The 20,227-nt window shown below is 57.7% G+C and overlaps 1 protein-coding gene across 16 annotated transcripts in view; it reads left to right on the forward strand.

Annotated features, from left to right (window-relative positions):
• Positions 1 to 20,227, forward strand: part of Tns1 (tensin 1) — a 248,433-nt gene that overhangs the window by 158,815 nt on the left and 69,391 nt on the right. For all 16 annotated transcript variants that reach the window (XM_077110303.1, XM_076865446.2, XM_076865445.2 and 13 more), the window contains 12 exons: positions 3,531 to 3,580; positions 5,734 to 5,914; positions 7,867 to 7,917; positions 8,957 to 9,079; positions 9,454 to 9,518; positions 10,983 to 11,066; positions 14,517 to 14,629; positions 15,019 to 15,079; positions 15,235 to 15,310; positions 15,832 to 15,961; positions 17,768 to 17,833; positions 18,929 to 19,045. In XM_077110303.1, the coding sequence (XP_076966418.1) occupies positions 3,531 to 3,580; positions 5,734 to 5,914; positions 7,867 to 7,917; positions 8,957 to 9,079; positions 9,454 to 9,518; positions 10,983 to 11,066; positions 14,517 to 14,629; positions 15,019 to 15,079; positions 15,235 to 15,310; positions 15,832 to 15,961; positions 17,768 to 17,833; positions 18,929 to 19,045 (1,117 nt within the window). The remainder of the gene's footprint in view (positions 1 to 3,530; positions 3,581 to 5,733; positions 5,915 to 7,866; positions 7,918 to 8,956; positions 9,080 to 9,453; positions 9,519 to 10,982; positions 11,067 to 14,516; positions 14,630 to 15,018; positions 15,080 to 15,234; positions 15,311 to 15,831; positions 15,962 to 17,767; positions 17,834 to 18,928; positions 19,046 to 20,227) is intronic.

Below are 20,227 nucleotides of genomic sequence, written 5' to 3' on the forward strand. Positions count from 1 at the left end.
TGGACGGTGCGCTGTGTCGCACTTTGTTTTGGAAAAATCCAGGCTAGTGAGCAGGAAGGAGGGAGGAAGGGATGTGGCTGCAGGGGGCTGGCCTGAAAGTGTGGCTGGAATGGGGACAGGCCCTTAGGTCGGTGGTCACCAGTCTCGGCTGCCTGGCAGGACCCCTCCACCCCCTGCTCCTTACAGACCCTCCTCTCAACCCCTGGGGACTCGGGCTCAGGAAACAGTTTTTGTTTGGGTCCCGAGGTGTGGTGTATGGGCTGTGGACCTCGAGGAAGGCAGACTCTTCCCACAGCCCCACCCAAGGCTGGCTTCCTGCCCTGGCTGTGTAGCAGGGAAGAGGCAGCAAATAAAGGGGTCTCCAGGGTCGTTGACCTTGAGTCACCCAGGAGTGTCTGAATGAGATCAGACTCCGCCTGCAGTGAGGACCAAGGCAAAAAAAAGTCGACAGAGTCTGTAGCAGGAAGGATGAGGGCTAGATACCAGGAGGAACTTCCTGATCATGAGGAAAATAAGACACTGTCTGGGGAAGGCTGTGGAACCTCCTTTCATGGTGCTCTTTTGGCAAAGGAGAGACTGTTTTGGAGATGAGTGTACGGGAGGGTTCTGTTGGGAGCCTAAGGAGTTGGATCAAAAGTTCTATTATTGGTCTGTGTCTTGGGAGGAGCTAGGAAGAAGTTCAAAGATACGTGAGTTAAGGACTTTGAGGTCCCCAGAGAAGAAAAGAATAGGATCCCAGGCAGCGGGGAATTTATTTTCCTTTCTAAAATAAAGTTGGTGACGTCGTTTTCCCCAGGGCTCTGAGTGGGGCAGGTGGAGACCCTGTAAGCACCATGCTGAGCCCATTTCACAGATGTGCCAACGAGACTGAGCAGCCCTTCCCCCGTGGGCCCCTTAGTGGACAGGTTCACTGTACAGTGTGGGACCTGGGGCCAGGGACCTACCCCTCCACTCCCGAGAGCGTGACCTGCACGGAGCGGGGGGGCCCCCGACAAGGGAACACCCCGGTGATTCATGGTACCCAGATGCCTGGAGCCCCGGACCTGTCCCCGGGCCTCTGCAGAAGCCTACGTGACTAGGTGTGCTTCAGCCCCTGGCGGGAGGTCACTTGGGTGTTCTGCCCTCGGCCCAGCCCTCCGCCGCTCTCCGAGTTGCTGTGCGCCTCCACCCGACGCGGTGCCCCTGCACGTCTGCTCGCTGCAGCCAGGGTCACGTGCCCCGCGCCCTGCAGAAAACAGGAAGCCCCATGGGTTCGAGGGCAGCCCAGTGATTCATCAGGGGATGACAGTCCAGCTGTTCGTCCCCATCCTCTGCAGTGGGGTCAGTGTCCAGGGCAGCTTCCTGCTGGCCTCCCCTCCCCGCTGCCCGGTGGAGCAGAGCAGGCTTGGACTCTGCCTTATCACCTCTGGAGGCGGCGTGGCCAGACTCTGTTGGGGCCAAGTTTTTATTTATCTTGCCCGGCTTTTTTTGGGGCGGGGAGGCTGAGGAATGTGGAGTGTCGTAAGGTTGGGAAAGAGGGCGGTGGGGAAACGGGAGCCAGCTCCCTGGTCCTGCTCCCTCTCCTCGCCCTTGCGCCTTTGGAGGCTCCAGCCTCCCCTTGGCTCCCAGTTCCCTGGCCAAGCTTGCCTCCGTCCACCCCACGTCTCCCTCGGGCTCTCTTGGACCCATGTTCTTGGCCACACCTCAAGCCTTGGCTGAGTTGTGGCTTCCAGTTGTTCGAAGCAGCTGTGGTGGCTTCCTCCAAAAGTGGTTGTGGATCAGCAGCAGATGAAACCCAGGGGGTTATTTATAGCAGGGTGGCCCTGGGACCTGGAGCCAGGCCCGGGCCTGGGGAGAGTCAGGGACTCCTCATCAGGGACCAGCAAAATGAGATGGATGAAGTGTTGGATTTCTGCGCTCCTCTGGGTGGGTAGGTTTGGAACAGACTGGTTTGGGGCTTGAGAACCAAACGGCCCTCGTACCCCCCACCCCCTGGCCTGACTCATGCAAACCCGCGTCCTGGGGCCAGGAGAGCCCGGAGGCTGAGGAACTCTCCGCCCAGCAGCCCCACTTGGCTCCTCAGTCCTCGAGCTGTGGTGGCTGCTGAGCCGCTGGGATCCAGAGCAGCCCAGGCAGCACTCCGGGCACCACCTTCTCCCGCCTGCCTGGGGCGGCCGGTGAAGAGCCCTCCTCTGAGCAAGCTGCCCTAACTTTAGGCTCAGCAGGGCCGGCAGAGGGTGAAGGGGCTCCTGGGTCAGGTCCCAGGTCAGAGAATGGACCCTGCTTGGTCATCAGCTTCCCAGGGACTAGGGGGTGAGTCACTCTGCTCTTCACGTCTCCCTCCTTGGCAGACTGGGGTCCTGTCTTCTCCAAGAGCTGGCTGCTAGTGGGTGGTCAGGGAGGGTGGGTTTGGGGGAGGCATGTGGGTACCGTGACACTTGGAGGGCTTGGGCCACCTCGACACTGGGTGTCCTGATTCTGCATCTTGTGAGGTGGTTGTAAGGGTAGAGGATGCTGGGAGTAGGGGAGGCAGGGTTTGGATTTTTTAATAGGGGGAACCGTCCCAACTGCCCTTCCAGCAACTTCCCTTTCAGTTGCGCTTGATTCAGTGGCAGTCACGGGAGCACCAGCTGTCATCTGCTGATGCCAGCCATAAGGAGAGGGCGTTGCATGCACGATTCCTTTGCATCCCCACGCGAGTCTGGAGGGCTGTGCCATCTTACGCGTGACATTTCACAAGGCTCAGGGGTTGTGAAACCTTGTCACCCTCAAGGTTGCCCAGTAGGGTGCTGGACCAGAGCCTGGGGTCTGAGGGGCTCTGGTGCTGTGCTCTCAGGGGCTCTGACCCTCTGCTGCCCTGGGAGGTTTGGGGTACCAACTTGGGTCCGTTTGCCTAATCGTGTGCAGTGAGCCACCCAGGAATGGAGTGGGGAGCGGGGGTCATAGTCACTGCATTCTTAGGAGTGTGGCTCAGTGCCGTGGCCCTTGGCTCTGTTCAAATGTGACATGCCTGGCTCTTCTGTCTCAAGACTCTTGGCTGAATGACGGGATGTGGCTGCTTTCAAGGAGGGGAGGGTGCGTGGGATGACAGTGTCAGAGAAGACATGTCCAGAGCTGGACGGGGCACCTCGCCCTCCTCCTCCAGATGCTTTTGGGGTAGTCTGTATTCTTAGGGTCCTACTGCAAGGGTCCGGGAGGTCAGCGGAAAGTGTGTGTCTGTCCCAGTGTTAATGGGATTTTTGTGTCCCCAGTGCAGGTGGCACCAGCCCGGGAGGGGTGTGTTTCTCAACATGGGGGACTTCTTCCTTCTGTCCCTTTGGGGATCGCCCATGGGCAGGCGGGCTCACGTGGGATGGGCACTGACTGTTTTTGGCTTCGGGTTGCTGGGTTGCTGAGGCGTCGGGGTGGCAGGGCTGGAATGTTGGCAGAGAAAGGAGAAGAGGCTGTGTGCTTGGCCGCTGCCCTGTCTGCTCCCGCTCACGGCTCTCGGCTGCTCCCCTCCTGCGTCCTGCCTGCCCCCCGTAATGCTGCGTCTCTTCTCTCTTTCCCAGGGCTCCACTAGAGTCACCCCGAGTATCCAGCCCCATCTGCAGCCTGTCAGGTATGCCTGGCCCACCGGGGAAGGGGCAGAGGTGCAGGCAGTGGGGTCACTGTGGGTGTTCTTTATAAGTCTTACCCTTGGGGTCCCCAAGACTGAAGGCACAAAGTGAAGGATGGGTAGATGGCCTTGGCCGCCATCACTTTTCGTGTTCCAGGGCTAAGCCAGACCTTGAGCTCATTGTTTATTTACCTGCATGAGCTCATCGAGGCCTTGCACCAGCCCTGCAAGGTACACGTGTTGGCAGATGAAGAACTGAGTTTCAGAGAGATAAGGTGACTTCTTAAAGGTCACACAGCCATCCAGAAGCCGGAGTGGGGACCTCTGGCCTGTGCTAGAGCTCCTTGTCCACAGATGGGGTTTCCGATGGTGGGGAGGTTTATAAAAGGGGTGTGTGTGTGTGTGTGTGTGTCTGAGGTCCCCAGGGGGCCGTGCCTCACCCATCCACACTGATATATCTGCATCCATATTCTCTGGCTTGGGTCCCTACCCTCTCTGCCTCACCTTTACCCCCTGAAGCTTCCGGGATTGGTGAGAATGACAGCTCTGGGGGGGGGGCTTAATCCCCTGGAGGTTGTGACTCAGCTGCCCACCGGCTGGAAGTGGGTTTTTAGAGGACCCTCTCTTTCCCCTGTGGCTGCAAACAACTGACTTGGGGCAGCCTGGGTGTGATTCTGAGTTTGCCCAGGTGGTGGCGCTGTTCTGCCTTCGCATCCTTCCTGGGAACCAGCCCTAGCGCCAGGCAGGTCAGCGCCCAGGATGGGCTGCACCTGACTCTTGCCGATGGCGACAGTGTCCCCCTCCCTTCCCCTGCTGTGCTGAAGGAGAAGCTGCAAAGAGGAGCTGACCTTCAGTGTTTGCCTGACAGTGCAGTCCCCTCCCTGGAGCCAGGACAGAGGGGCTTTGGAGGGTGGGGAGGAAAGTGGACGAGGCTTCCTGCTTTCATGTCCCTTTTGGGGGGTGTAAGTGCTTGTGACTTCTTGTCCCAGGCTGTCCTTGGGTCAGCATTGTCCTGGGGTCTGAGTCTCACACCAGTGGCTGCTGGGAGAAGCTTGTCATGGGAACAAGGAGTGGCGGGGGCTCTTTCCCCTGACCTCTGTTCCATCTACCACTCAGTCCCCTCTCTGTCATCCCACCAGGGAGAGGCCATTGTCATCCTTGGCTGGCCCCTTTCCATCCCTATTTAAGCACCCGGGACCTGATCAAGCCTAGTGGGGCTCTGGATTCTTCTAGGCTCCTTGGTGTCCTGGGGCTTGTATTCCCCAGTGCCAAAGTCCCCACCCCTTTAAAATACCCTGGCCAGTGCCCGTGGTGTCCTGCTGTGGTGGAAGGTTAACCAAATGGAATCCGAGTGTTGCCGACCTCGGGTAGAGAGGGCAGTGACACCAGAGGTGACAAGGTGCAGCGTGGGAGGGTGCGGCTGCCTCCCGAGGCCACAGGGGGCTTCCCCAGTGCATCCCGGACCCTTCCCCTGGAGGAAAATCCTGGAGAGGTGTCAAGATGCAAGTCCCCTGCTCCCCTTACCCGGTGCCCAGGGGAGGGCCAGCTGCCCAGCCCTGGGGTCTCCGCACCTCTTCTGAGAACCACCCACCACAACAGCACCAAGGACTCTGCACTCCCTTCATTTCCTGGATCCTTAGAAACAGGGAGGCCACAGCCGAGAAGCAGCTCTGCAGGTGATGGCAGAGCCAGAGGCGGGAGAGAGCCAGGGAAAGGAGGACAGGAGCTGGCCTGCCTCCGAGGGCTGGAATGCGCACTGTGGTCTGGCTCACCTGGAGCCGCGGCGAGCATGTCACCTGAGCTCCCCTTCTCTTGGGAGGCCCCCCGCCCCCTCCAGAGCTCCAGCAGAGAAGACGGCCTTCGGGGGTGCTGCGGTGCTGGGGACCACCCAGCCCAGGCTCTCTGACTTTTCTAGAGGAATCCCCGGGTCCTGTGGGAGATTTCTGTTTGGTCAGGGGGCCATAGTATGTGGGGAGGCAGGGCTGGGAGGCCGGGTTTCTGGAATCACAGGTTGAATCACAGGTTGATGGGGACCTGGAATTGGGGTCCTCGTCATTTGGCTGTGACACGGTCTGAGGTCCTCGCCAGCCCCTGCCCAGCTCTTCTGTCTGGTGCTGTGTCGGGGGATTCTGATGTGGACCCCCATCTTCCCACAGTCTCCCTAGAAACCTGAGTGTGAGCCGGACCATGGAGGACAGCTGTGAGCTGGACCTGGTGTACGTCACAGAGAGGATCATTGCTGTGTCCTTCCCCAGCACAGCCAATGAGGAGAACTTCCGGAACAACCTCCGGGAGGTGGCCCAGATGCTCAAGTCCAAACATGGAGGCAGCTACCTGGTGAGGAGAGGGCGTCCTTGATCTGGTGCCCCTCTGCCCTTTCATCCCCGGGCGGCCTCTTCACTACTGTCCCCCGGTCTCCGGCCAGTGTGTCCTCTTTCCTTTAGCTCTGGAATCTCATGTGGCCTGAGTCGCCACTCCCTTTCCTGCCTGAGTCTATCTGAGGAGTGCACCTGCGGCCAGAGTGTCGCATTGGGAAGTGTGTGTGTGTGTGTGTGGACCAGAAGAGAATAACAACCCTAGTTCATGTCCTTAAGCACTTGCTATAAGCCAGGCCCTGTTCAGCCCTGGAAAGGGGACCCTTGATGGAGCAGAGAGGTGAGGTATTGGCCTCAGGCCATGGGGTCAGTGGCAGACCCAGTCCAGCATCTGTGCTTCTGAGAAGTCTTAGGGCAGAGTCGTGGTTACATGTGTCTTTGGAGACCTGGTGGCTGGCTCAGAAGACACCTGACGTGGGTGGGTGGCTGGTGAAGGTTCCCTCTAATGCAGGAAGGCTGACCTGGTCCTGGCTCCAGGTCGGTGATGCAAGGGGGTGCATGTGAGCTGGACCCACAGGCCACATGTCCCCTTGAAGGGGTGCTGCAGGGGAGCAGAGGTGGGCGGGAGGAGGCAGTGAGGGTCTCCTAGGGTTGGGTAATGGACGACCACAAACTGCATGGCTTCAAACGACAGAAGCTTAGTGCCTCTCGGTTCTGGAGGCCAGCAGCAGAAATCGGGGCGTCCTCAGGGCCCTGCTCCCTCTGAATCCCCGAGGGAAAGTCCTTCCTTGCCCCTTTGCAGCTTCTGGTGCTCCCAGCACTGGTGGCTCCCCTTGGTGGGTGCATCTCTCGGTTCTCTGCCCCTTCACAGGGCTCTGTTCCCTGTCTCTGTGCGTCCTCCTCTGACCGTGGAGACATTAGTCATCGGGTTTAGTGCCCAGCCTAAATCCAGGATGTCTGCTATCAAGATCCTCAACTATTACAAGGGACCTATTTCCAAATAAGGTCACATTCTGAAGTTCTGAGTGGGTGTGAATTTGGGGGGCACTATTTAATCCACTGTAGAAGCTCGTCCACCTGCTGTGTTGGGGCATTGTTAAGAGCCAGGCTTTAAACGTCCAGAAGCCAGAGTTCCAATTCTGGCTCTGTGCTCACTGTTTCTATGATCTGCCTCAGGCTTCCCCTCTGTAGAACGGGCCTGGTAACACTCTCCTTTTTAGGGCTATTGGGAGAGATAGGTAGGGTTGGCAGAGGGCGAGTGCTCACTGAGTGGCAGCCATGGTTAATATGACAAGGCGTGTTTCTTTATGGGGTGCAGGAGCGGACGAGAGCCGCCTGAGACCCTTCCTTACTTTAGGAGTCCTCTGTGCTCTGTCCTGGCTCCCTCCCTCCTGCTGGGTGTAGGTTCTGCTCTCCCAGGAGGTGGCAGTGGTTTCCCCAGCTGTGGGCTGAAGGTGGGCACCTCTGCCCACCCCTTAGGGGGTGGAGAGAGGACTGCCAGAGACTGGGGGTTCCACAGGGTGCAGTCGGGCATGGAAGGGCCTGTGCTGGGAGGGGTGAGTCCCTGGTGTCTGGTGAGGAGACGTTGCATTGTCTCAGGGGGAGGCTCGGAGTCCGCATGTGACGCGGGAACCAGAGACGGCCACCAGCTGTCCTTCAGAACCCGGGGCTCCCTTCCACCGTTCCCTTCCTCTGGTCAGGATGTCGGCGCGGAGGGGCATGCCTGGGGCCTGCATCTCCCTCTCCCCTTTACCCTGAGGGCCTCACTTGAGCTCTTGTGGGACAGCGCGTGTCCACGGTGCCTCCAGTCTCCATCCGGGGAGAGAAGGTTCGAGGCAGCACAGGTGTCCAGGGAGCCCCTGGCCCCGAGAGCTCAGCGGGCTCTTGAGAGGAGTGGTAATGACACCACCGTCCCCGTGTGACCGGGGCTTCCTGGCACCCTCCGCTCCTCACGGTCACTCTGTCTCCTCCTAGCTGTTCAATCTCTCTGAGCGAAGACCTGACATCACGAAGCTCCATTCCAAGGTGAGCTGACGGCCGTTTTGGGGTGACTTTCCTCCTGGGAGCGAGGAGAAGAGACCCCCTCTCGTGATTCCCTCATTGGAATCTTGGGGGAAAGCACCAACTGACAGTTGGAAAAAAACTACTTAAAGTCCAAGTGCCATCTGATATCTGGAAAAGGACAGTAACGCATTGATTGATTCCGTAATGCAAACTGCGGAGGGCAGAGCTCCGTGCAGTGGCCTCCTACCGGGGTCCGCCCCCTGGGGAGCCCGCGAGGCCTCTGGGTGGGTGGAATTGTGAGATTTCATGCGGTTGGGAATGGCAGCTTTGATGTCCCTGCCACAGTGACTGCTTGGTCTGCTCCGTGGGCTTTGCCACGAATGTCTGCTCCCATCCTAGATTCTGGGGCCTGTTGCTGTGTGATCTTGGGCTGGTGGCAGACTTCCCTGAGATTGCCCCCCTGAGAGTGGGGGGTCTGGGTTAGGTGTGCTCCAGGAGACCCTCCAGGCTCTCTTTTACTTAAAGTCCTATGAGTTTGGAAAAGTTCTGAGGAGCCAGAAGACCTTCAGACGGCTTTCGACTGGCTCCCAAAGTGGGTGGCCTGACTGTCCAGGGCCTGGAGGAAAGCGGTGAAGCCACAGAGCCCTTTGCCTTTCCTCTCCTGTCCTGCTCCAGGCCTCGGGGCCGTCGGTGGCAGGGGAGCTTGAGGGCCATGCTCGTAGCTCCTCTGAATGTCTGAGCTCAGTCACGAGCTGCAGACCTTGGGATCCTTGGCTCCAAGCCTTTGCTTGACACATAGATGAGGAAACTGAGGCTGGGAGGGGGGACATGGCTCGCCTTAGACCCCACAGTGAGTCTGGGCTGGAGCTGAGACTTGGGCCTGGGGGCTCCATCCTGGCCGATGACCTTGACCTCCACACCTTGCCTCCCAGCAGGGCTGACAAGCAGGGAGGGACTGTTGGGCTGCGGGAGCCACCCGGTACTGGTGGTTGGTGCGCAGGGCCCCGGTGGCCGGGTTGACTCCTGGGCGTCCCCTTCTTACTCCTGGCTCTGGTCTCAGGTCCTGGAATTTGGCTGGCCTGACCTACATACCCCGGCCCTTGAGAAGATCTGCAGCATCTGCAAAGCCATGGACACCTGGCTCAACTCAGACCCGCACAATGTCGTCGTTCTACACAACAAGGTGGGGGGTGTTGTTGTGGAGGGGGGGTGCGCATGCGTGAGCACAAACTGAATGGACTTGGAGGAGTGCGCGTACCTGCCTGTCTTGGATTGCATGAGAACCCAAGTCCATCAATGTGTTTTTACCATTCTAGGGGACAACAGATTCTGTCCTAGGGGTCACCTCCAAGAAGCAGGGGACACCAGCTTAGGTCTTCAGCTATTTTTGGAGACCCGCTCCCCCTTGCCTCCCCGCCCTCCGTGGTCTCCTCCCTCCTGCTCTCTCCTGGAGCCGTGCCCCTCTCTCCAGCCCTTGCTCCCTTCCCTCCTAGGTTTCTGGACAGGCTCTGGGGTGGCAGGGCCGGCCTTAGACATAAAGCCTTCTTCCTCTTCCAGGGAAACCAAGGCAGGATAGGGGTGGTCATCGCGGCTTACATGCACTACAGCAACATTTCTGCCAGGTAAGGGTGCCCAGAGCCTCCCGCCCTCTGACCATCAGTAATAGGACACCCCTCTTCTCACCCACACATGGCCGCTACCTTCTCTGGGCTGGGAGGATCTGTTAGAGGGCATGAGAGGTAACCAGGGGGCGTGGGAGACCCAGAACAGGAGATGGTGCGTGCCAGGGCCCTGAGGCAGCAGCCTGTGCACGGAGCACAGGAGCGAGGGGTATTCACCCATCTGGGGCCCTGGTGGGGCCGCATTGGGGGCAACCCCAGTCACGAACACCCCATCCAGCCAGCTTTTGGGGGCCACTTGTTCTTACACAATTGCCTTCTGATTCCCTGGAAGAGCAGGTAGAAATGCTGGATCAGATCTGAACCTGGTGGAATCCTCTAGAAGTTATGTCATCCATCCCTCCGCCTGTGGCCAGCAGGGCCCTGTTCCCACTGGGTGTTTTAGAGCAAGAATAGGAAACAGACAGTGGATGATTCCGGTTCTGGTTCCATTCTGCAGGAGGCCAGAGATTCATCCACTTCCTCATTGGCCACGACTGTTGAGCAACCATTATGCCTTGCACCATAGTAGGTGCTGGGAAGACTGCAGAGGGCAAAGTCCTTGCAGACGTTCACTGAGCAGATACATCAGTAGCAGCCGGTGGTGGTGACTGAGAAAGAATAGAGACAGGGCCTGGGGGACAGGCGACCTGGTGCAGACACCCCAGGCAGGGCTGAGTCCCGTGAAGTCTGGGGAGGGTCTCACAGGCTGAGTGCAGGGGCAGGACCCAGCCCACGGGGGGGGGGGGGGGGGGGGGGGTGGTGGTGGTGCAGGAGGCTGAGGCCTTGGAGCCAGGGAAGGAGAGGGGGAGGGGAGCTGGAAGGACAGAGCCCTTTGGCCTTGAGGCCCTTTGCTGAGGACCTTGGAGTTTATTCTGAGTCTGTGGGGAAGTCATAGGAAGTCACAGGAGATCGAGAGAAGCTGCGTGATCTGTCTTTTCATTTCAAAATGTTCTCTCTGAGTGCTGTGAGGGTGAACCCCTGGCAGAGGGCTGGTTTGATGTCCTGAGAAGTCCAACCCAGCGGCATCTTCTCAGTGACAAACATGCCCCGTGTGCCTCCATGTGCACCTTTTTGGGTGTCACTTCACTTAAGCTCCATAAAGCTTTTGAGGAAGATGCAATGATCAGCCTCTCTGGACAGGTGAGGGAGATGAGGTAGAGAAGGGCACATGGGGTCAGTAATGGGGGACTTGGTGCGGCTCCCAGGCCCCCTGGCTCTGAAGTCCCGGGCTGAGCACCGCACCTCACAGGTTGGACAGATGCTGGAGCAATCTTCTCCTGAACGCTTCTCAGCCCAGCAAGCCTGTTCCTCCTGCTGGGCACCAGGGCTGCTGGTGGGCTCTGCAGCTCTAGGAAGCAGGAGTAGGGATACAAGGGGCCCTGGGGTGTGGGGGTTGGCTTCTCCGACCACTGTCTCTCCCCACAGTGCTGACCAAGCTCTGGATCGGTTTGCAATGAAGCGGTTCTATGAAGATAAGATCATACCCATTGGGCAGCCATCTCAGAGAAGGTGGGTCTCCAGGGCTGGCAGCCCAGGTCCTGTGTGTGTGTGTGTGTGCGTGTGTGTGTGTGTGCGTGTGTGTGTGTGCGCACCTGTCCCTGGGGGGTCTTGTGTACTCACAGGGGGTGGAGCGGCTGCTTAGGGAGAGGTGTGTCCAGCACACGTGCTCAGTCTGGAGCGGCGTGAGCTTGAGGACACAGGTGAGCCCATGGGCAGGCTGAGCGTGCCCACAGGTCGGCATGGCAGTTGGCTCCTGAGGCCTGGGTCAGAGCGCAGACCGTCCCAGGAGGGCATCAGTCTGGGGATAGAAGGTGCCTCTCTAAGAAGGCACGTGCCGCCCTGGCCCTGGTGGCTGCATGGCTTCAGCGTGTGGATGAGTCTCCAGGAAGCTGATGTCACTGCCACCCACCAGGGAAGGTCACAGAGACTCAAGAGTCACCTTCTACTGGGAAAATTTAAAATCTTTCTTGGAGGGCCCGGAACCACATGGGCATGTTGGAGTCTCCTAAGGGCCCAGGCAGATGCAGGGTGGGGATGGATTTATTCACCCATTTGGCAAAGCTGAGGTTCTCTACTACAGCCCCCCACACAATGGGACGTCTAGGTGAACAGGACACAGTCCCTTCCCTTAGTGAGCTGGTGGTCGGTTGAGAGAGATGGACTTTAACCATGTGACCCTGCATACAGGACAATGCCATATAGTAGTGAGTCCTCAAAGGGAAGAGAATGGGCCGCTGCAGAGACCCAGGGCTGGTGGCAGGGGAATGGGGCTGTTGTAATGGGGACAGCTTGGAGGGCCTCTCAGAGGAGGCGATTTCGCAAGCGAAGATAATGCTTAGCTACCATATGAAGATCTAGGCATCGTCCTTTGACAGATGAGAAGCCTGAGCCCAGGGAGGGGACATGGCCAGGAGAGAGGCCAGGCAGAGCTGGACGGTACGTGGAGGACTAGAAACAATCAGGTGGGACTCTGGGTGTGCTGCCCACTGTCCTGAGGGATTCAGCTGCGTGGACAGCATGTTCAATGATGCCTGGTCCATAGGAGGCCAGGTGGACATTGGGGAGGCTACAGGCAAGATGGTGGGTTAACGCCAGCCCAAACTGTTAGCCTCGAGCACGGGACTCAGGCCCCTTGGCTGTGTGGCCAGGAGTCATGGGCCTGCCACCTGCCTGTGACGCGTCAGCACTGTCCTACTCACTGAGGATACAGTGCTAATTTGTCAAGCACGGACATGGAGCTGAGCTTCTAGGGGATGACACCCAGTTTCCCAAACAAAAGGTCCTTTTGGACAGTGACAAGTGGCTTTGAAACAACAAACAAGCAGAGCTTCCATGAGCGCTGGAGGGCGAGGGGGCAGATTCCCATGGACAGGCCTCCCGAGGAGATGACAGGAGGCAGGATCTGACGGGGAGAGGGACCCACCCAGTGAAGGATCCAGGCAGAGGTGCAGCAAGGTCAAAGGCCTGGAGCGCAAAGCATCCTGGCTGCTTTCAGAGCCCCTTAGGTGCAAGGCCTGGGCCTCCCCAGCCTCTTCCTGCAGAGGGTCCCCAGTATGTGTCCCCCCACCCTCACCGCGCGTGGCTGGCCTGAAGCTGGCTGCCGTGCCCTGTTCCTGCCATCGCGGCAGGAAGCCCAAGCAGAAGCAAGTGTGTCCTCAGGCAACCCAGTTGTCACAGAAGAGCTGAAGGCCAACCTCTGGGTCAACAGCCAGAGATGGGCGTCTTTCTGGGCAGACAGTTCTGGCTAGGCCTCTGGACCGGGCAGCCGTGGGTCAGTGAGAACCTTCCCAGAAAGGGGAGCGCTGTTGGTCAAGGACCAGCTCCCTGGTCCCTGTGGCCATGCCTGGCTGCTGCTGGTCCTGGTCCTGGTATGGCCCTTGACCTTGAAGGATGAGAGCTACTAATGGAGAAGCTTGCTGTCCTGATGCCTGGAGGTGGCGGAGCAGCAGAGGCCTGAGATGGAGAGGCACTGCTGTTACCGCTCAGCCAGGGGGCCGTGCGGGTGTTCCCCTGTGCTCGCGCACGGGGCTGCGGGGCGGGTCTGTGTGTGCACACTATCTGTGGCTGCCCGGCAGCTCCTATCTGCCCCTGCATCTGCCCAGGGCCAGGCCTCTATCTGCCCACACGTGGAGTGCAGTTGCTGGTTGCCCATGCGTCTGCTGCCGCTTTCCCGCCATGTTGCTGGGGCGGCTTGTAGGGAATCAGCAGCTGGAGGAGAGGAGAGCAGGAGGGGCAGAGGGAGGGGCTGTGCCTGTAACTCCTCCATTTATTGTCACGCGCCCCCCCCCCCATTGTCCCCAGCACACAGACACATCCTGTTGGCACGATCAGGAGATCTGATGGGAACCGCCATTCTGGGTTTCCGGTTTGAATAATGGGACTGGGGGCTGGGCAGGGCCCTGAATAGGAGCTGGTGCTGCCCATCAGATTATCTTGCTTGGGTAGTCCAAGGTGGCCGCACCCAGCCTCAGGGACAGAGGCCCACTGGTCTGGAGGTGGGCCAAGGAGCCAAGAGACAGGCGGGGAGCATTGTCATGGTCAAGCAGTTCCTGTCCCACCCCCCAAAGCCCTGTTGGCTCCTGCAGAGCTTCAGGATGTATTTGGTTGGCCTCCTTGACTCAGCCTGGCACCCTCTGGCCAGTCAGAAAGAGAGGAAGTGCTGACCCATCAATGGTTAGTTCTGCCCCCAGTTCAGAGGGTGCACTGAAGCCCAGGCTGCTCCCCATCTCCCTCCCACCCCCAGCACTGTGTGTTCTTCCTGTGTCTCCAATAACCCTTTCTGGGCCTGCTTTCCCCTCACTGTTTAGAAGAAGGGGAGGTGGGCTAGTTTCTTCCATTCTTCCAACAAGATCTTTATTTAAAAAATTGGGGGATGCTGACCCTAGAGAGAGGGATACTTATTCAAGTTAGTTATCACAAAAATCAAGTCAAATGACAGAAACTGATGGGCTCATACACTTTAGTGACATAAAGTGAAGGACTGTCATGGTTAAGCTCTTGCTATTTGCTGGACTCCTGTGGATGGTGGGGCCTAATGGGAAGCTTGGTATCAGGGTCCATATTGGCCTGGTTTGGCTCCGTGTGAGGTGTTACAGCTGCTTGCTGCCTGGGCAGCCTGCCTTGTGCAGGAGGGAGCTGCTAAAGGATGAGATGCCTGTCACTGTCAGGGGTCAGGGAGGAATTTTGGTCCCCAGGAGCTTCCTGGACAGCAAGGGAAGCAGGAAAGAGATGCTCACATTCACCACCAGGGGGCGCAGGAGAACGCCAAGTGGGCTGTTAGCCCTGACCCAGCTCCGGGGCCTTTACCTGCTGTTTTCCCTGTGGGGCCCAGCCCTCAGCTGCCAGGAGCCCTGGGTGGGGCCAGAGTTGTGGGGTGCTGAGTAAGAGGGAGGTGGGAGCCACGTTCTTGCAGATGGAAAACCAGGTCCCTCTCCCTGAAGTCACCTCTCCCTGCCCCAGGTATGTGCATTACTTCAGCGGCCTGCTCTCTGGCTCCATCAAAATGAACAACAAGCCCTTGTTTCTGCACCATGTGATCATGCACGGCATCCCCAACTTTGAGTCCAAAGGAGGTACCTGCCCCGAGCCCTCCCTGGGGCCTCCCTTCCCCTCCCCCTCCTGCCTTGGGTCTTCAGAGGCAGCCTTGGGGCGGGAGGAAGCAAGTCAGCAGCAGAGTCCTAAGGCTGCCACTGGAGGCTCACCTGCATCACTGCCTGAATCTTTTTGAGCTCCAGTCTATTTATCTGCAAAACGAGCTTGGTATTTGCAGTCCCTTCTGGCAGATGATGTTGGCGGTGGCAATGTCTTGTCCACTTAAAATGCCTTCTGAATAAAAGTTAGTATTTCTTCTCCTTTCTGCTGGCTATTTTTCTCTGTCCTCATACCCTCCTTCCTTTCTTCCTTCCTTTCTCGCTTTGTGCTCTCCTCCGCCTGCTGTTCCTAACACCACCTTCTCTGACAGGGTGTCGGCCTTTTCTCCGCATCTACCAGGCCATGCAACCTGTGTACACGTCTGGCATCTAGTAAGTATTCTACGGGAGGCCAGGGAGGGCCACGGCCCAAGGCCGGGCACAGGGAAGGGGGAAGGGAGGCAGTCAGGGGGGCCCCCGCAGGCCTGGGCAGAGGGGCAGAGGGAGAGCAGCGGCACTCTCTTTCTCTGCCACCCTCTGTGCCTTAGCAACATCCCGGGGGACAGCCAGACGAGCATCTGCATCACCATTGAGCCAGGACTGCTCCTGAAGGGAGACATCTTGGTGAGTGCTGCCCTCCGTCTCAAGCCCACCCTTTTCCCTTTTCCGGCTCCTTCCTTCCCTAGGGACAGGACAGCCACTCCCGGTAGGCTCAGGACTTGGAACTGAAGGCTCCCAGGGTTCCTTCAAGACCTTCCGGTCTCAGACAGCCCTGGCCTGGTCCATTCCCTGCCCTGGGCCGACCTTTTGTTCTGGGACGTCTCCAGGGAAACCCAGTCAGTGTGAGCTGATACCACCTAGCTCCCCCCTGGTGACAAGGACCCCCCTCCACTCTAACCTCAGCCTCTCTGCTGCACCTCAAACCTGCTTTGCCTTTGTGGATTCCAATCTGTCTGTGGGAACTAGTTGGCAGAGGAACTTTGGTTCCTCCAAGTCTCTCAGGTGTTCTAGAATCTTCCCCAGAGAGTTGGTGTTGGTGACTGCTCTTTCCTGGGTTTGCGGTGACCCCTTGGGCTCCATCTGTGGAGCAGACCAGGAGGCCCCCGGAGACCCCACCTCCCACCTCTGTCTCTCCCCACCCCCAGCTGAAGTGCTACCACAAGAAGTTCCGGAGCCCCGCCCGAGACGTCATCTTCCGCGTGCAGTTCCACACCTGTGCCATCCACGACCTGGGGGTTGTCTTTGGGAAGGAGGACCTTGATGAGGCCTTCAAAGGTGGGCCCCAGGGTGGGGCTGGGGCGGACTCGCGGCAGGGAGGAGAGCTCAGGTTCAGGAGATGTGGTGGGCATGGGGGCCACCATTTTTGAGCCACAAGGTCTGCCAGGATCTTCTTGGTGACAGTGGGAGGGCATTGAGAGAGAATCAGGAGCCAACCAAGGCAAGTGGCTAGGCCTCAAGTGGAGGGGGTCCTCCTCCGTCCCTGGCCTGCTTTGTATCTCATACTCTCCGAGGACTCGGCCCATGTCTTCTTTGCCTGGTCCTCCCGGTTGGTCTTATTGGCAGACATCTTTTCAACCTTGGCTGGGCATCTGTTTTGTACCAGGCTCAGTACTAAGTGCCGGGGAATCAGAGTCAAACACAACATGCTCTCTGTTGGTGGAGCTAAAAGTCTAGGGGAGGCAGCTCTAGAAGGGACCGTTACCCCCTGGGGCAGAGGAGCCGTAGTGGAAGGGCTGTGGCAGCAGGAGGCAGGAGGAGTGGGCAGGGAAGGTTTGGCGCCTTTTGCTGCTTTCTTCGGTGCATCTGAGGTCCCATCTATATCACGCTCAGGCCTGAGCTTATACATACACCACCCATCCATCCTCCATCCCTCCAGCCATCTGCACATTCATTTATCCAACTGTTCATATACCCATCCACCTATCCATTCATCTACCCACCACTTGCCCACTCATCCATCCATCCATCCATCCATCCATCTATCCATCCATCCACGCACCCTCTCACCTATTCATCTATCCATCCATCTCTCTAACCACCTACCTGCCTACCATTTATCCACCCATCCATCTACCCATCCATCCACCCGTCCACCCATCCCCACCCACCTGCCCACCCACAAAGTCTAAATGACAGGTGTGTGCTAGACGCTAGGGATTCAAAGAGAAGTCAGGCCTCTGGGAGCTCCCAGTCTCCTGGGAGAGAGACCTGCAAGCCTGACTCTATGAAGTGAGGCCTGCAGGACTGGACACAGGCGCTGGCCTGGGGGGGTCCCACAGAGCAGATGCCGTCCGTGCTATGTCCTCTTCCTGCAAGCAGTAGTCAGTGATCAGCATCCAGACTGCGCTCAGGCAGAGAGCAGAGGGAGACTGGGCCACCCAGAAGGGGCAGGTCCCCTCAGGAAAGTCTGCTCATTCAGGGCAGGGTGGCTCTGAGATGGGTTCTCCTTGTATCTGAGCCGGGAGGGCAAAAACAGATGGTGCTCTAATAATTACAGAGCAGACAGTCACCGTCATCAGTCTTGAGGAGGAAAAATAAAGATACTGCTGATAAAATAAATATGAGGTTGGGGAGAAGCAGAGCAAAGGAGGTGCCCAGATCAAGAAGTAGAGGCTGAACCACAGTATATATAGCTTCAAAGGTAATTGGTGGGATAAACAGAAATGATAAGCTAACCAGATCCCAGAAGAAAGGAGGTGAGGTATAGGAGCCAAATCATTCAGCTTCAGAGTGGTGAATCAATGAGATGGTTTAAAATGTATATAGAAATACTGGCACGATGAATGGGTGGTATTTAGAATCATAAAGGTAGCTTGCTGGTAGAACCCGAAATAGAAATGGCTAGAAGTGGTACCTTGGGCAGGTAGGACTGGGGCTAGGGTGGGCAGGACATGGGATTTTAGTGTTCATGTGTAATTTGAGTTTAGATGCATATTAAACGCTATTTTATTATTAACCATGTGTATGTGTATGACTTAATTTTTTTTCCAGAAGAAATGAGTTTTTCTGGTTAATATTTATGGAGCCCTTTTTGGGGATTCATTGCCCATTTTTGTTTTTCCCTTCTTTTTTTTTTTTTAGATGACCGATTTCCAGAATATGGCAAAGTAGAGTTCGTGTTTTCTTACGGGCCAGAGAAAATTCAAGGTATACATCAAATTAGAGTTCATTCCTGCAGCCCTTCCCTCCATGCTCCATGTCCCTGTCCTGCTCCCACCATCCTCCCACTGGTCTGCTTTACAATGACCAAGTTACCTGTAATTGAGAGCAGGCCAGCAGTAAAGGATCTGAGTGTCAGAGTGGACCCCTAGCTAAACATGAACCAGTGACTTACTCTCTGGATAATAAAAATAAAAAAGCAGACAGAGAGGCGCTGAGTTGGATAAACTGTTCTGGTCCTGTTAGGTCACCATTTGGTTATATTCAGAAACTGGATGGAGGGAATAGCCAAGGGGGACACTCCAAGGTGCTGGATGGATGATATTTATGTGAACTGAGGTGATTCAACCTGAAGCCCATTTAATAATAGCCTTTAAGCCTCTGCACTCTAAATATGGAGCCCAGTTGTTATTCCTCTTAATTGAGAACAGGATGGGAGGCGATGCAGTTAGGTTACAGGCCGAGGGACTCCGACTGAAGGACTGCTGGGCCCGGAGGTCACTCGCCCTGAAGGCCAGTCTTGCAGCTCTGCTGTCTCTGAGCTGTCTCTCGAAGGATGGGGAAGAAACTTGGCTCTCCCTGCAAGTGTCTGTCAGGAGTGGAGAGCGTGTTAAGTGGGGGCAGGTGCATGACCTTGTAGAGGCTTGTGTCCTCCAGTGTCAAGCCTGTGGCTTCCCTGCCATCCCTGACCCCAGGCAACCCAGGAAAGCCTGTCCCATAGCCCTTTTCCCGACCCCAGGGCAGATTCGCTGCTCTCTAGGCCCTGCCCCCGGGCCCCAGGCGAGGAAGAGGCAGATACCTGGCAGGGCCGTCCAGGCTCTCTCCTGGGGTCTGCATTCCTTAGTGCCCTGTCCTGACTTACCCCTCTGACCTGGAGTGAGCCTTTTCAAGAATGCACGCAGTCAGATTCCTGGCTCCTCCACCTAACTGAGGCCACTGCTCCCGCCCGCCATGCTCCGGAACCTGAGAGGTCCCTTCGGAGCAGCCTGGGGGGAGCTGTTGGCTTTCTGTTTTTCCAGCTGCTGATCTCTTTCCCTGTCCCTACTGTCCCCTGCCCGCCCCCACCTTTCCCATCCCGCTCAGGCATGGAGCACCTGGAGAACGGGCCGAGTGTGTCTGTGGATTACAACACCTCCGACCCCCTCATCCGCTGGGATTCCTACGACAACATCAGTGGACATCGGGAAGATGGCATGGAGGGTAGGTGGGGACCCGTGTGCCGGCCCTGTCTAGGCTGCCCAGCCCTGGCTCGCGTGGCCTTGGCTTTCTGGGAGAGGTCTGGGAGGTCTCCTTGGAGGAGGTGGCCTTATGTGAAGCTGTCGATACCTCCGTGCAGCAAACAGGGCACTTGTTGCATTTCTTTTAAACCCTCTGCTGCCGGTTGCCAGTGTTCCCTGGGGTCAGAGCGCGGGGAGTGTAGACGCTTAGGGCCTGCGAGCTTTCACCCAGGGCCAACGAAAATGTTGGAGAGCTGGAAACCAACTCACCAGCTCTGGGGTGTGGAAAGGAATCTACAGAACTGAAATGGATGCCTGGTCTGGCTGCAAAACCTGACATTAAGTCACATCGTCCCTGCAGCGAGGTCAGCTCCGGAGAGTTACCTGGGAGTTCTAGCTGTTTGTGTGGCTCATTTGAATGTGCATGAGGGGGCGGGGCCTAGGGACTCTTGGGACATCCTGCTTGGGGTTTGGTCCCAGGCTTGTTCTCTTGACTTGGTGAAAGGACCCCAGAATGTTGGAGCTGGGGGATCGTCTGGCTAGTGGGGGCAACTGAGACTCGGAAGGCAGGACCTTCTGATTTATCCCCACGACCCAGCATCAACTACTTGGTCCCTGCCCCCACGGAGGCCAGCTGGGACCCTGGGCCGTGTGGCTGTGCGGGGTGAGGAGGTGCCAGGCCTGAGGGCCTTCTCTCTGCCCTCCTTGCTCTGTGGCCTTGTCGCCTGCCCTGATGGCTCTTCTCTGAAGCCTCCTGGGAGAGGGATCAGAATGAGCCCCTGGCATCACGGAGGCAGGACGGGGAGCAGGTGGACGAGATTCAGGGGCTCCGGAGGGTGGGTGCTCAGGTGCGGCACTGCAGGTTTGTGGCCTGTCCTGACTACCTGCCTGAGCTCCCTGCCCCTTCCCAGTGCCATCTCGTCCCCCAGGGCCCAGCATCCCCAGCCAGAGACACACACCCACGCCCTCCCTGCCCACTGGGCTGTTGTCCCCCCCACCAGCTCCGCTCTTCCCTGCACCCCACCACCCTGTGCCAAGTGGCCAGGGAGAAAGCAGAGGGACGGAGGGCCGCCAGCCTCCTTGTTCGTCGTCCTGGGGATGTTTGCATTTTTAACAAGAACACTTGGCAATTTGAAGGAATTTTTAATGCTTCCCGCCTCTGCCT

This window comes from Callospermophilus lateralis, chromosome 9 (genome assembly GCF_048772815.1).
Source record: "Callospermophilus lateralis isolate mCalLat2 chromosome 9, mCalLat2.hap1, whole genome shotgun sequence".
In the NCBI taxonomy this organism is placed as follows: domain Eukaryota; kingdom Metazoa; phylum Chordata; class Mammalia; order Rodentia; family Sciuridae; genus Callospermophilus; species Callospermophilus lateralis.